Source organism: Procambarus clarkii, chromosome 21 (assembly GCF_040958095.1).
Source record: "Procambarus clarkii isolate CNS0578487 chromosome 21, FALCON_Pclarkii_2.0, whole genome shotgun sequence".
NCBI classification, from domain to species: Eukaryota; Metazoa; Arthropoda; class Malacostraca; order Decapoda; family Cambaridae; genus Procambarus; species Procambarus clarkii.
Window position 1 is genome coordinate 8,695,373 of NC_091170.1, and position 13,164 is coordinate 8,708,536.

Below are 13,164 nucleotides of genomic sequence, written 5' to 3' on the forward strand. Positions count from 1 at the left end.
GCCTGCTATGTAGTCTCTGAACCCCTCACAGCCCGGGATAGCCATCTTCTTAAAACTCAATTCCTTTCTCATGAGTAGGGCCACTCTGCCTTCTCCCCTACCTTCCCTCTCTTTCCTTATTACTGTGTACTCCTGGGGAAACACGGCATTCATTATGATTCCAGAGAGTTTTGTTTCAGTGAGTCCGATTACATCTGGGTTCTCTTCTCGTGCTCTTTCCCTTAGCTCACTTGTCTTGCTTGTGATCCCATCTATGTTCGAGTACATCACCCTGAAACTGACTCTCTTCTGCTTCTCTGGGGGGGGGGGACCTGTGGGATCTGGGGTGAGTGGGAGCTGGGGGTTCTGGTACGGGGAGACTGGTGGAGGAGGGAAGACTTAGGGGGGGAGAGGGGGAGAGGGGGAGGGTAGGGGGGGAGGGGGAGGGGAGGGGGGGAGAGTGAGAGGGGGAGGGTTGGGGGGGAGAGTGAGAGGGGGAGGGTTGGGGGGAGAGGTCGAGGGTTGGGGGGGTGAGAGGTCGAGGGTTGGGGGAGCAGGGGGGGGGGGAGGAGAGGATTTGGAGGATAGGGGAGATGGGGGGGGAGAAGAGGGAGGAGGGCTCGGGGGACGTGGGGGGAAAAGGAGGGCTGAGGTGGGAGAGGAAGAGGGGAGGGTTTAGGGGAGTGGTGGAGAGGGGAAGACTTAGGTGGGGTGGGGGACAGTGGGGGGCTTAGGGGGATGGGGGAGAATGGAGGGCTTGGGGGTGGGAGAGACGAAAGGCATGTGGGAGAGGGGAGGGCTTGGGGGAGGGGGGAGAAGGGAGGTCCTGGGGAGAGGGGTGAGTGGGAGGAGAGGGGGGATTGGGAGGAGGGGGTGGGTGGGGGAAGGGTGCCCTAGGTGGGTACTTAGTGGGGGGCTGACAGGGGAAGGGGCAGGTTGGGTATCTGTTGGAAAGAATGTGGGGTGGTGCCCCACTCCCTGTGGCTGTTGCACTGTTTGAGGAGGGTTCCCCACTCCCCTCTGGGATTGTAGGATTCGGAGTTGTGGTACTCTGATTCCTTTCTCTCTCCCTGCGCTCCTTCCTCGCATCTGCTGCCTGCGTTCTCTCTTCCCTTGTCATATCCCTCTGCAGGAATACTTTTTTGAACTTCTGAACATTTGCTAGCCCACTCTTCCTTGCTAACAGTTCCTCTTTCGTGATTTGGCTCATGAATACCACCTTTATCATTCGGTCTCTGTCCTTGTTGTACTTTCCAAGCCTGAAAACCTTTTCAACATTTTGGTCAGTTCCTTCCATCCTTACCACTCTAAGGATCTTGGTTACTGTGTTTTTGTCCTTGTCTCTCAGCTCCATTGGACTAGTCCATATTTGCTCTTTAATGCCTGCTACTACTACTGCTCTTTTTCTCTCTATCATCCGGCTAGTACATCTAGCTGCTTCCTGAGAGGAAGCCACTTCCATAGCAACTTCCTTAACTGCAGACCTAGCTTCAGGGCTCTTTTTAAGCATTTCAGCAAATGAGAGCTGGGTTGTGGTGGTCCCCTCCACAGTAGCATTCCCATCTCCCTGAGGTATGGTTTGTGTCTGGTATTGCGGAGGAGTCTCCTTTAGGCATCCTCCTTTGCTGCCCTTAGTTCATCCTGCAGGTTGGCTACTGTCTCCCTCATTACCCTCAGTCCTTCACTGAATTCATCCCGCATTTGCTGGAGTAACTGAATGTGTGTGTGTGTGTGTGTGTGTGTGTGTGTGTGTGTGTGTGTGTGTGTGTGTGTGTGTGTGTGTGTGTGTGTGTGTGTGTGTGTGTGTGTGTGTGTGTGTGTGTGTGTGTGTGTGCGTATATACGCAGACACTATAACAGCATGTTGTGGTGGGAAACATGCGGGTAAGCCTCGCGTTGCGTAACATGAACAGGGCGAGCTCTACGTCTCTATATGTCTCGTATGCACGCACAAGAACACTTGAATCGGTGGGTTGTGAAGTGCTAAGAGTCGGAAGGTGTTGTTGTGGCTGAGCTCCTGTATGTAAATAGTTTATTGTCGAGCTCTCCGATTTTCAACTACATGATTGGTTATTAAAAAAAAGACCACTTCGGAAGAGCCGTATTGAACAGTTAAACAAGAATTAGTCTTGAATTCACAGTCCAGTACAGAAATAAACTCTGTATACACACCTAAAGCCCACTGTTAGGTGAATGTACATACAACTCTCGGTGTATATATATAATGTTGACCACACTGAGTGTAGTGGTGTGAATATCTGCTGAATAAGCTATGTTTCTCACGATTTGATAAGAATCAAATGTGAAATATTTTTGGCTAACCAGACGCGTTCGATCTTATATGCAACCGGTCTATAAATATCGAAAACGATCATTCAGAGAGCGTCCATATCAACAGGGCTTTTCATTGAACAAAAGCTTAAAAATTGATGCAGTGATTGATAGCGTTGAAAGAGCGGAGCGTTGTAGGAACAATGGTGTCAAAAGGTCAACCAATCATCTTTCATAACTAATTCCTAAAGAATTAAGAATTTGCCTGAGATGAGCTGAGTTGCTCGTGCCTTTTCATAAATCTGTGCAAGGAAGAATAGAATATACTATTATATTTTTTACATATTATATATATATATATATATATATATATATATATATATATATATATATATATATATATATATATATATATATAAATTTGTGAGGGTACCACCTCTGGTGCCAATGTGGGGACCCATAGCCTCGGAGAAGAAAATAAAAAGTATTCAGAGGAGACCTTGTGGTTTCTCACTGAACACAACTATTATCTTCTCCTACCACCCCCATTCTTTTGTATGTACACATATATATTTGAACTTTGTTACAAAAAAGAAGTTACATATAGGTTACAAAGATGGTTATCATAGGTTGTCGAGTTCCTCCAGCTCCTCAGATGGCGGGCAGGAACCCTGGATGCAGTGCGCATTTCCCCTCTGTATCGCCACGCTAAGGCGCTGGAAAAGAAAGCTGGCAGCTCTAGGGTCCCTTGTTGTTTCAATGAGCCTAGAACCCAGTTCCTTCAAAAAACTGGTAGCACTTTTACCCCAGGTGCCGAGTGTCTCAGAAGCAATGGGGACAAAATTGTAGTGGTGATCCTGTTCTCTATACTTACGGGATTTGGCTGCTTCCCTGTGGGTGGCAGCGCCACCTGGTTGTGCAACACTGAGGTTAATGTAGGTGTTAGCCAGGGTTGATACGCACGTGTAGTCCCATACCAACTGCTTGCCATTCTCCCAGGGGTTCACTGTGATACCATCCGAGCGACCAATAAGAGCATCAGAGTTACGGGGCGTTAGGTAACGGGGCTCTCTTTCAGCTGGGCATCCAGCTGTGGTGAGGCTCCTCTTGATGATGTCGTTAACTTCACTGTGCCTCGAGTGCCATCCCCCTGTGCTTTGGCAGAGTAGGCCATGGTGGCCGTACCTGTCAGCCACCACCTCGCCGCAAATACACCTATATCTGGTGTGGATTGGGGCAGCAAGGCGAAGGGCCACAGCAATTCGGAGGGCGTGTGGTGTGAGACGCGTGCCAGTTGCCGACATTGGGGTTGCTAACAGGAAATCCCCTGCATGTGGGGCTGCTACTGCTGTGAGGCGAGCAATGTCGTGTTGTCTTGTTGCAGCACCCAGGCACTCTGTAGCAACTTGGTCTACAATGGGGACATCCCAGCTGGATTGCTTGTGGGCTTTTGGGGATGGTGGTTGAGGTGATGGGCCTGCACGAGAGGCCCACTCTGTTGCACAGCATGTAAAATTGGGATCATGTACACCTGCCAGCTGATGTAAGTGGGTAGGTAGAATTTCCTTCACAAGGTCGTCGGATGCTGATAAGGAGGACAGGAAGGCTGGAACAGCGATTTGCGTTGCTGTTCGAACTCCGAGGCCCCCAAGTCTTAAGGGAAGAGAGGCTTGTTTCCACTGTAGGTCATCAAGAGAGAGGTTAAGGGCTTTTTCTAGCATTGATTTCAGTAACTGGTCATACTCACATAGTTTTTGGCTACTGTAAGATGGTGAACACCTCAGAAAGTAGGATAACCTGGGGAGGGACAGACATCTGGTGATGAGGTAGAGTGCATCATGAGCATCAATATCCTCAATCCTCCCATCCATCCTCTTAAGGTCGGCGATTTTCTTATCAAGTACCTCATCGATGGCTTTCAACCCCAGGGGAGCTCCTAGGAGTGTGCTGTCTTCAGGTTTAGTTTTATGGATATTTGGCAGAAGACCCTCTATTCTCTCTACGATGCCCTGGTTGGAACATATTATTTCACATTTAGAAGGGTTCAGGGTGAGGCCTAAAACTGCACCTTGCTCCTGGATTTTTCTGATGTCCTCCAGGAGGGAGTCTTGGGAACCAGCTAGGGTACCATCATCCAAGAACCAGATGTTAAGCTCGCTGGACAGGACCTCTGTGACTTGTTTGATGACTAAGCAGAAAAGGAGAGGAGCGAGGGGGTCACCCTGTTGGACGCCTTCTCGCGAGTCAATTTCATGTTCGCCAAAAAGTAGCTTAAGATCCATACTGTAGCATGAATGTACAAAAGGGTAGAGGGAAGGGAAATGACTATGAACCGCACGGAGTACAGCATCCCTCTGCACCAAATTGAAGGCATTTTTGAAATCTAGCTTGATAAGAGCCTTTTCGTCTGTGATGTTGGTGATGAAGGCTCGAGCTGCATGGGCTGCCGCCTCACACCCTTGTGGAATGCCGAACCCGAGCTGTTTTGGCTTCAGCATGTTGGCCGCTGCATCACTAACTGTTCTTGCAGCTGCCTTTGCGACGAGACGCCGGAGAGAATTGCCCACAGCTATTGGCCTGATCCCTCCATCCTTTTTCTTTAGAGCACAGAGAGATGCTCCAAAAAAGATAGGTCTTATGGTCGCTGGTATGTTGCCAGCTAGACATGTGTTGGTTAATCTGGTTAGTTCCACCAAGAGGTTCTTTGCAATGTCACCCAGTGCAGGGTTGAGCATTTGCTTGAGGTGGTTGGGTTTTAGACCTGTGAACCCACCTGCTGATCCTGTAGGGAAGGACATGGCTGCTTTATGGACCACAGATTCAGCCACCCAGAGAGGTTCTGCTCCGGTAGCCCCCACTTGTACAATGTCGTCCTCACGCGAAGCCCTGGGTGGGTGTTTCTCCCTTAGGGCTTGAGCTGTTGCGGCATCTCTGTCGGCAATTGAGTCCTCACTGGTGATGACTCTTACTGCGCCAATAGTGTTTCCTTCTTCTATTTTCTTGGTGACTGATGTGCTGATTTTTGATGTCTCGGATATGGCACTGTTGCTCTTCCTGCCGTGGGTGTTTCTCGCGCGAGTGGGCAGGCGCACCTGGTTGTCCTCCCTGGGAAAATCATTTATAGCTTTGATGACTGAGGCAGCTAAAGTCTTGTCTCTCCTTGCAGGGGTGGCTAGACATATGTTGCCAAACATTAGGAGGTTGTGCCATGCTTGGGTCGTTCCAGGAGAGTCGTTGACCTTTCTCAGGAGGGCGGATAATTTGGCTGCTGCATGGGGGCGGGCTGCTTTAGGGATGTGTTGCAAGGTTCTGGCTGATGTTGCTTTAATTGCTTCTAATAAGTTTTCTGTGGGAATGAAGGTCTGGGAGGTGTTTTGCCTTACGGGCAGTGTGGGCTGTTGACTGGTGTTCTCCCTGGGAGGGCGCCCAGAACCCAAACACCTGGCTCCGTTGTGGTAATGAAAGCGCACATTATCGTCCCTCAACCGGATATAGCATACCCTGTCACACGTCTGACATCTACCTTGTCTACCCCTGCTTGATGGCTCATCTTGGCTTGGAGAAGCCTGGCTGTCTGTTGAGAGCTGCGACATGGGCGGGCGCTGGGCGGGAGGGTGGACGGCGGGTGGAGACTGGAGGGTGGGCGGCGGTTGGAGGCTGGGGGGATAGTCAGCTGGCCGTGGCTCTTACTACTCAGATGAGTGGTAATACATATACCATCTCTATACGAAGTGTGGGTATACACCCACTACACAATATGTGGGTATACATTGAGTGGGTGGGTGGCGTAGACACACATGGGAGCCTCCCGGCTTCTATGGCCGGGTGGCAAGGTGGCCTCGTGGGTGGGGAGGCGACGTGGTGGGGTGGGTAGGAGGGGGAGAGAAGGTACTTCCCGGCCTGGGCGCTGGGTGGGGGCGGGGGTCAGGGCGACACTAACACTGGTATAATTTCCCCGTATATCACTGCACAATAATGAGTGAATCACACACTTGTAATCTGACTCACTGCACGTGTGATGTACTAACAATATGATAGATATGTTGCGCCAATTATCGCTGACAACGTAACTTCTTCAACAAAACTTTCAAAAAAGAAAAACACAAAACACTATTTGGCACACGCGTAACCCCCACCTCTCTCTCCTGACCACACAACACCCCTCACTCACCCCCCCACCTCCCCTAACTATGGGAGGCCTGCAGGGTTCATCCTGGCCCCTCACTCCAGCCTCCATGACTCCACACTGCCAACCCACCTGTTTTGATAAGTTTTCACATAGATGGTACACCGTAGGCACTTCCGGCCACTCCCACGTCTGCTTGGTGTATTCACGGTGAATATGGTTGAGTCTTGGTACGGTGAGGCCAAGATGTCTCAGGGTAATGGCTGAGAAGGCAGCAGCTCCTCCGCCACACGTCCGTCCCCTAGGCCTCTCTCTCTCTCTCTCTCTCTCTCTCTCTCTCTCTCTCTCTCTCTCTCTCTCTCTCTCTCTCTCTCTCTCTCTCTCTCTCTCTCTCCCGCCCGATTTTCTCCCACAAGGCCCGATTTGCCTAGTAAGCCAAGTTTTCCAGAATTTCAATATTTTTCTCATTTTTTCTTATGAAATGATCAAGCTATTTATTTCATTATGTATGAGCTATTTTTTTTAAATTTGAGCTAAAACTAACTTAGATATATGACCGAACCTAACCAACCCTACCTAACCTAACCTAACCCATCTTAACCTAACCTAAACTAACATAACTAAAACAATAATTCATGTTCTTAATATAATATCATAATAATATTTAAAATAAACCAATAGGAAACCATTTATTGTTTTCTATTGTTTCCTATTATATGGCAACCCGTTCTCGCACTTTCTTACAGTCAATACTGACTTATTAAATACGTGCATATGTGACATACTAAACATACTAGTTTACCTTGAAAAGCTTCATAGAAAACACCAACCTTACCTAACCTTCTTAGAATGTTAAGATAAGCATCTTATTGATTCGCAATTACAATTATTATTTCTTCTTTTTTGAGATATATACAAGAGTTGTTACATTCTTGTACAGCCACTATATTGGTGTTCTTGTACTTGATTTTGACTAGTACGCGTAGCGTTTCGGGCAGGTCCTTGGAATACGATCCCCTGCCGCGAAGAATAGTTTTTTCATCCAAGTACACATTTTACTGTTGCGTTAAACAGAGGCTACAGTTAAGGAATTGCGCCCAGTTAATCCTCCCTGGCCAGGATACGAACCCATGACATAGCGCTTGCGGAACGCCAGGCGAGTGTCTTACCACTACACCAAAGAGACTTAACCTATTATAGTTATAGGTTAAGTAATAATTGTAATTACGAAGTAATAAGATGTTTATCTTAACATACTAAGAAGGTTAGGTAAGGTCGGTGTTTTCTATGAAGCTTTTCAAGGTAAACTAGTATGTTTAGTATGTCAATTATGCACGTATTTAATAAGTCAATATTGACTATACGAAAGTGCGAGAATGGGTTGTATATGGTAAAGTCACCCTTAACCCCCCCCCTCTTCCTTTCCCCCTCTCAACTTCCCCATTCTCCCCCCATCTCCTCCTCCCTCCTCCACCCATCCTTCCCCCCCCCCCACTAACCGCGAACAGATATTTTCCTTTAATTATGCGGAAAAATAACATTGACATATTATAGAATGCTAAAATGCGCTTTCGACCTACAGGTGTCATAGTGTCAGGGATCACTGGTTATAGGTATTGCAGGTGTGGCAGGAATCACTAACTACAAGTGTTGCAGGGATCACTAACCACAGGTGTGGCAGGGATCACTAACTACATGTGTTGCAGGTGCGAGAAGGGTCGTCAGTGGTGGCAGAATACAACAACACAGAGCCCAAGTTCAACATCACCTCTCTGGCGCCAGGCAGAGACTACATGCTGGCAGTCTTCACCAGTCACGTCAAGGCTCGCGGCCACCCCACCACCTTGCTCATGAAGACCCACACCCCCATGGCCGAGCAGGTCGCCCCAGAGAGAGTCTCCGTCAATTGTGAGTGTGTCTGGTTGTGGTGTTGGTGTTCGTAAGTGTGTGTGTGTGTTGAACTTGCATGGTCAAGGGCTTGTTAAACCTGTTCTCTTTCCTCCCTGTTGGATTAATTCAGTCACCTACAACCCTCCTGTTTCATTGATTTCCAGTAACTCAATTTCACTTGGCTACCCGTTCTTTAAAGAGGCACTGTACTACCAGATTATGGTAGCGTCCTCGGCTTGTAGGCGCCTTGTTTGGATAATTGCTTACTTGTGTATTTTTTGTTCAATAGTTTCCTCCCTTGCTGTTGCCTACTCACGCATTGGGGCTATAGTTATTCATTCACATTTAATTTGGTTATATTTACGATTTGGCTTTATTTAGGTAAATAGGCAGTGTGTGTGTGAGATCATTTTATTTCTATGTTTATGTAGAGTGTTGCCTTATGGGGAAGCGTTTTAACTCCTTTTATATGTATTTGTGCGTTCAATTATTCACTAATTTATAACTTTATCAATACTTGTCTTTGCTTGTTTTAAATTTATATTTTATTTATAATGATGATGACAAATAATATAGTAAATAGATTGCTTTGCTTAGAAAATAATAATTTATAAATGTCTTACAGTACAAAGTTAGATAACATCTCATAATATTCCCAAAGTTGTTTTTTCTTAATATTCACATACACTTTACAAATACACGAGACGGATTACCAAATTATATGTGGGTAACTCTTACATAATTTATCGTCACCGCTGACTTTCATGGAAAAAATAATAGAATCTACTTTTATCAATTATTATCCAAATTGTAATATCTCTTAAGGGGAGTGGTTACCTAGCCCATCATTCTAAGATTTCCCAACGTCAAGAAACTGTCGTACTAAAGTGCCCTAATCCTACCCTACCAGAGGACCCAAAACAGAAAATAGGATAGAAGGTCAATTTCGCGAGCCGCTACGCCAAAATACGACGATCTATTAGGCGGATCAGAAGTGGAGGGATTATGTAACACGGTTACAGCCCAAGGCTTACCCCTGTTTCCCAGTACACCATGTAAGCAGCGTCCGCAGTCATTTTCGCTCACTGCTGAAGAGTATCCCGTCTTGGGATCGAAATATCGATCCCAATAGCAACCGAATAGTGGGACATTATTTCCTATAAATAAGATCCTGAAAATGATAAAGTAATTTTTACAAATATTTTTAAAGTAGATAAAAATTATTCTCACTTGCTGCTATTTGAATTTTTAGGTCGTTTATTTTGCATTAAATCAATTTGGTAGTTGATTTGATGATGGGTTTAGTTTCTATCAACCACTTGGGTCATTAAGGCAGCCACTGTAGCTTACTGACCAGCCAGCTAATTGAAGCTTTTATCACAGTTAAAAATTAATATAAACCTGTGTATATACACCGGGAAGCGGGGTATACTTCCCAGTGAATACTCACCAGGGTATAAAAAAACCTGGTATATATAAATCCCTTGATAACAGTAAACTAATAGTCACTGGTGTGTTGAACAGAACAAGGAATTGTGAATATACATATTAATACAGGATATCCAAATGACAAGTATACACACCTTTAGACAGACGTTCACTGACGGAAACAGGATCACGATAGGAAGGATCACGATCACTATTTACAAACAAAGGATAGAGCCAAACAGGTGAATAATGAGAGCCCCTAAGGGATAATATTTGTCTTGTCTATACACAGTAAACAATCACGGAGAGGAGCCTCCGCCCCTTACAGACGACTCTCCGGTGAAGCCTGGAGGAACCCCGGTGAGCGTGGTGGTGTCGGGGGTGGTGGTGGGCGTGATGGTGGGCGTGGCGGTGGTGGTGGCGGGCGTGGTGACCTGTAGGGCCCACCACGCCCAGAGGAACTCCCCGGGGAAGGCCCACCAGCATCACAACGCTTCCAGAAATTCGCTTCTGGAATTGCCTCAAAATGCCCTGTACCAGTCCTACACCAGGCATCCTTCCTGTGGTGAGTCCTGTACCAGTCAGCCTTCCTGTGGTGAGTCCTGTACCAGTCAGCCTTCTTGTGGTGAGTCCTGTACCAGTCAGCCTTCCTGTGGTGAGTCCTGTGCCAGTCAGCCTTACTGTGGTGAGTCCTGTATCAGTCAGCCTTCCTGTGGTGAGTCCTGTGCCAGTCAACCTTTCTGTGGTGAGTCCTGTACCAGTCAGCCTTCCTGTGGTGAGTCTTGTACCAGTCAGCCTTCCTGTGGTGAGTCCTGTACCAGTCAGCCTTCCTGTGGTGAGTCTTGTACCAGTCAGCCTTTCTCTGGTAAATTCCTGAATAGCGATCAGCCCTATACGCGGTCCTGTTAATTCTTATTTCTGAAGTAAGTTCTTAGCTCACAATCTTTCTGTAATTCAAGTCAGAATTATAAAGGCATTAGCACACTAGGTATAGAGGTGGTAAAGTTGGAACTTTATTTTATACCCAAGAGTCAATTTGCCTGAGATTAGGTATACACACCTGCAAGTCATATGAGTATGATTTGCAAAGAATAGCCAGATGTGCATAGGTGTAGGGTGTCACAGTATAGTCTTAAGAGTTCGCTTAGGTCTTAGACTAAGTTCAGGATTAATTGCTTATTGGTCAGTTTGTGGAGAGTGAAATTTGGAATTGTTGTAAAGGCGATTATTGACCGGATGGACGCGGATTGTGGATTGTGATGATGGGTTCGTGGATTGTGGATTGTGGTGATGAGTTCCTGGACTGTGAAGTGTGATGATGAGTTTCTAGATTTGATTATATTCCTCGATCATATATTGCTCAATGTCATTTATGTTTGGGGTTTGCAACACCTGACAGATGATGAGTAGTGTGATCATCATGAGTTTGATGAGACGATCAACCCATAACTGGGAACATGTCAATCATGACAGGTTTGGAAGACGATATGAGATTGCATAAACATTATGAAAAATTAAAAACTCTCTTCATTAATTAGTTCAGCTTTTTTAATAATGTACAAACAAAGGGGGCGGGGGAGACACTGTTTACTTACAGTGTTTGCGTCTTAATACTTTATGCAAATTTTCCCAAGAAGAATCGTTTAACGGTACTCTTTTTCTCTGTCACTATCTCCATTTCTCTCTTCTCTTCATATCTTTTCTGTTTCTTCTCGCTCTCTCTCTCTCTCTCGCTCTCTCTCTCTCTCTCTCTCTCTCTCTCTCTCTCTCTCTCTCTCTCTCTCTCTCTCTCTCTCTCTCTCTCTCTCTCTGACATACACACACACACCATGGATCTTACATCTGTAAAATACACTAACTGTCTCTGAATTGTCTTTCAGAGCTGTTGACAACGTTCTCTCCAGGACCCGTGGTTGTGACACAGGTAACTTCTGGGCTGTCTTCCAAGCGCTCATCTCCACTTTTCCGAAAATCATCCACCCAAAGCGCCCCTGGGGGGCCCTTCCCCAGAGGTATGCGGCCCCGAAGCTCCTCGTGCGGGGGTCCAGTCCATGTGTTGGAGGTGGAGGCCGACGACATCACCACCCCGCGAGTGGAGATCCAGTCGCCCTCCAGGCTGTCGAGGCTAAGCTTGAGGAGCGAAGCCCTCAGACTCCGAGACTCTCCCTCGCCTTTATCACTGCAGTGTGAGGCCTTGCAGCAAGCGGAGTCTCAAGCTGAACTGAACCTGGTGGCCCAGGGTGAGGCCCAGGGTGAGGCTCAGTCTGCATCTCGCGTTCATCTCCAGTCATTCTCAGCATCCCATCTGCGTCCTTCATCCCAGCAGCGCGTCTCACCTCAGCCTTATGATGCCGTGATGCTGCAGCATCTTCATCCCCAGGTTCACACTATCCCTCACACTCTGCCGCAGATCACACTCACGTCACAAGCTCACACTACGTCTCACCCTGATCTAGCCTCCTCCAAGCCTTTCCCTGAAGACCTGCCTCACACTCAGATACATCCCTCCATCTTGACACGGAAGTACAGCACGGCGTCACTCCGTGGTGACTGCCCTGGTCGGTCTTCCCCCGTGTCCCACACCGGCACGCCCCCACACACTCCGTGCACACTACACACTACAACCCTCCTACGTAACCTGCATCACACTCCCACTCTCCCACACAAAGTTATACAGCCACTAGCAGCAGCAGCACCCACATCACCACACACAGCCACACTACCACACACAGCCACACTACTACACACAGGCACACTACCACACACAGCCACAGTACCTCACACAGCCACACTACTACACACAGCCACACTACCACACACAGCCACACTACCACACACAGCCACACTACCACACACAGACACACTACCACACACAGGCACACTACCACACACAGCCACAGTACCTCACACAGCCACACCACCACACACAGCCACACATCCTCATCCCAGTAGATATCAACATACCGTTCCACTCCCTCACACGACTACACCGCCTTACACAGGTACTCTCTCCCCTTTGGCAACAGCTCAGGTTCGACCAGCAGTGCGTTCTGCGGCCTCCCAGCCGCAACCGGTTCATCCAATCCCCCATGTCCCCCTGTCTCCAGCGCAAGAACCGCCGGAACCTATCCATTCTCACACAACCCCTCACCTAGAACCACCTATAATACAATGTAATTCACCTCAAAGTGCTTCAATAAAACTTTATCCAACTTTTCGGTAGTCTGGCTGTTTATTAATCCTAACTTCGAGAAAATACGTTTTTTGCAACAAAGCAGAAGGAATGATGATTGGCTGGTGTTTGCAGCTCTCATCTTCGGATATTTACAATTAATTCTCAAGTTGCAAAACACCTAATGTGTATAAATATATACTAAAGCAGGATAAACTGTACTCCCACGATACTTATTAATGTGACAGGAATGAAGTTAGAAACCACAAGGCCATACATAATGGTTTGTAATGAACAGT

The 13,164-nt window shown here is 47.2% G+C and overlaps 1 protein-coding gene across 1 annotated transcript in view; it reads left to right on the forward strand.

Moving 5' to 3' along the window:
• Nucleotides 1-12,916, forward strand: part of LOC123748436 (uncharacterized) — a 283,872-nt gene extending 270,956 nt beyond the window's left edge. The window contains exons 15-17 of the mRNA XM_069328429.1: nt 8,082-8,283; nt 9,986-10,258; nt 11,574-12,916. Of these exons, the coding sequence (XP_069184530.1) occupies nt 8,082-8,283; nt 9,986-10,258; nt 11,574-12,916 (1,818 nt within the window). The remainder of the gene's footprint in view (nt 1-8,081; nt 8,284-9,985; nt 10,259-11,573) is intronic.
• The last annotated feature ends 248 nt before the right edge of the window (nt 12,917-13,164 follow it).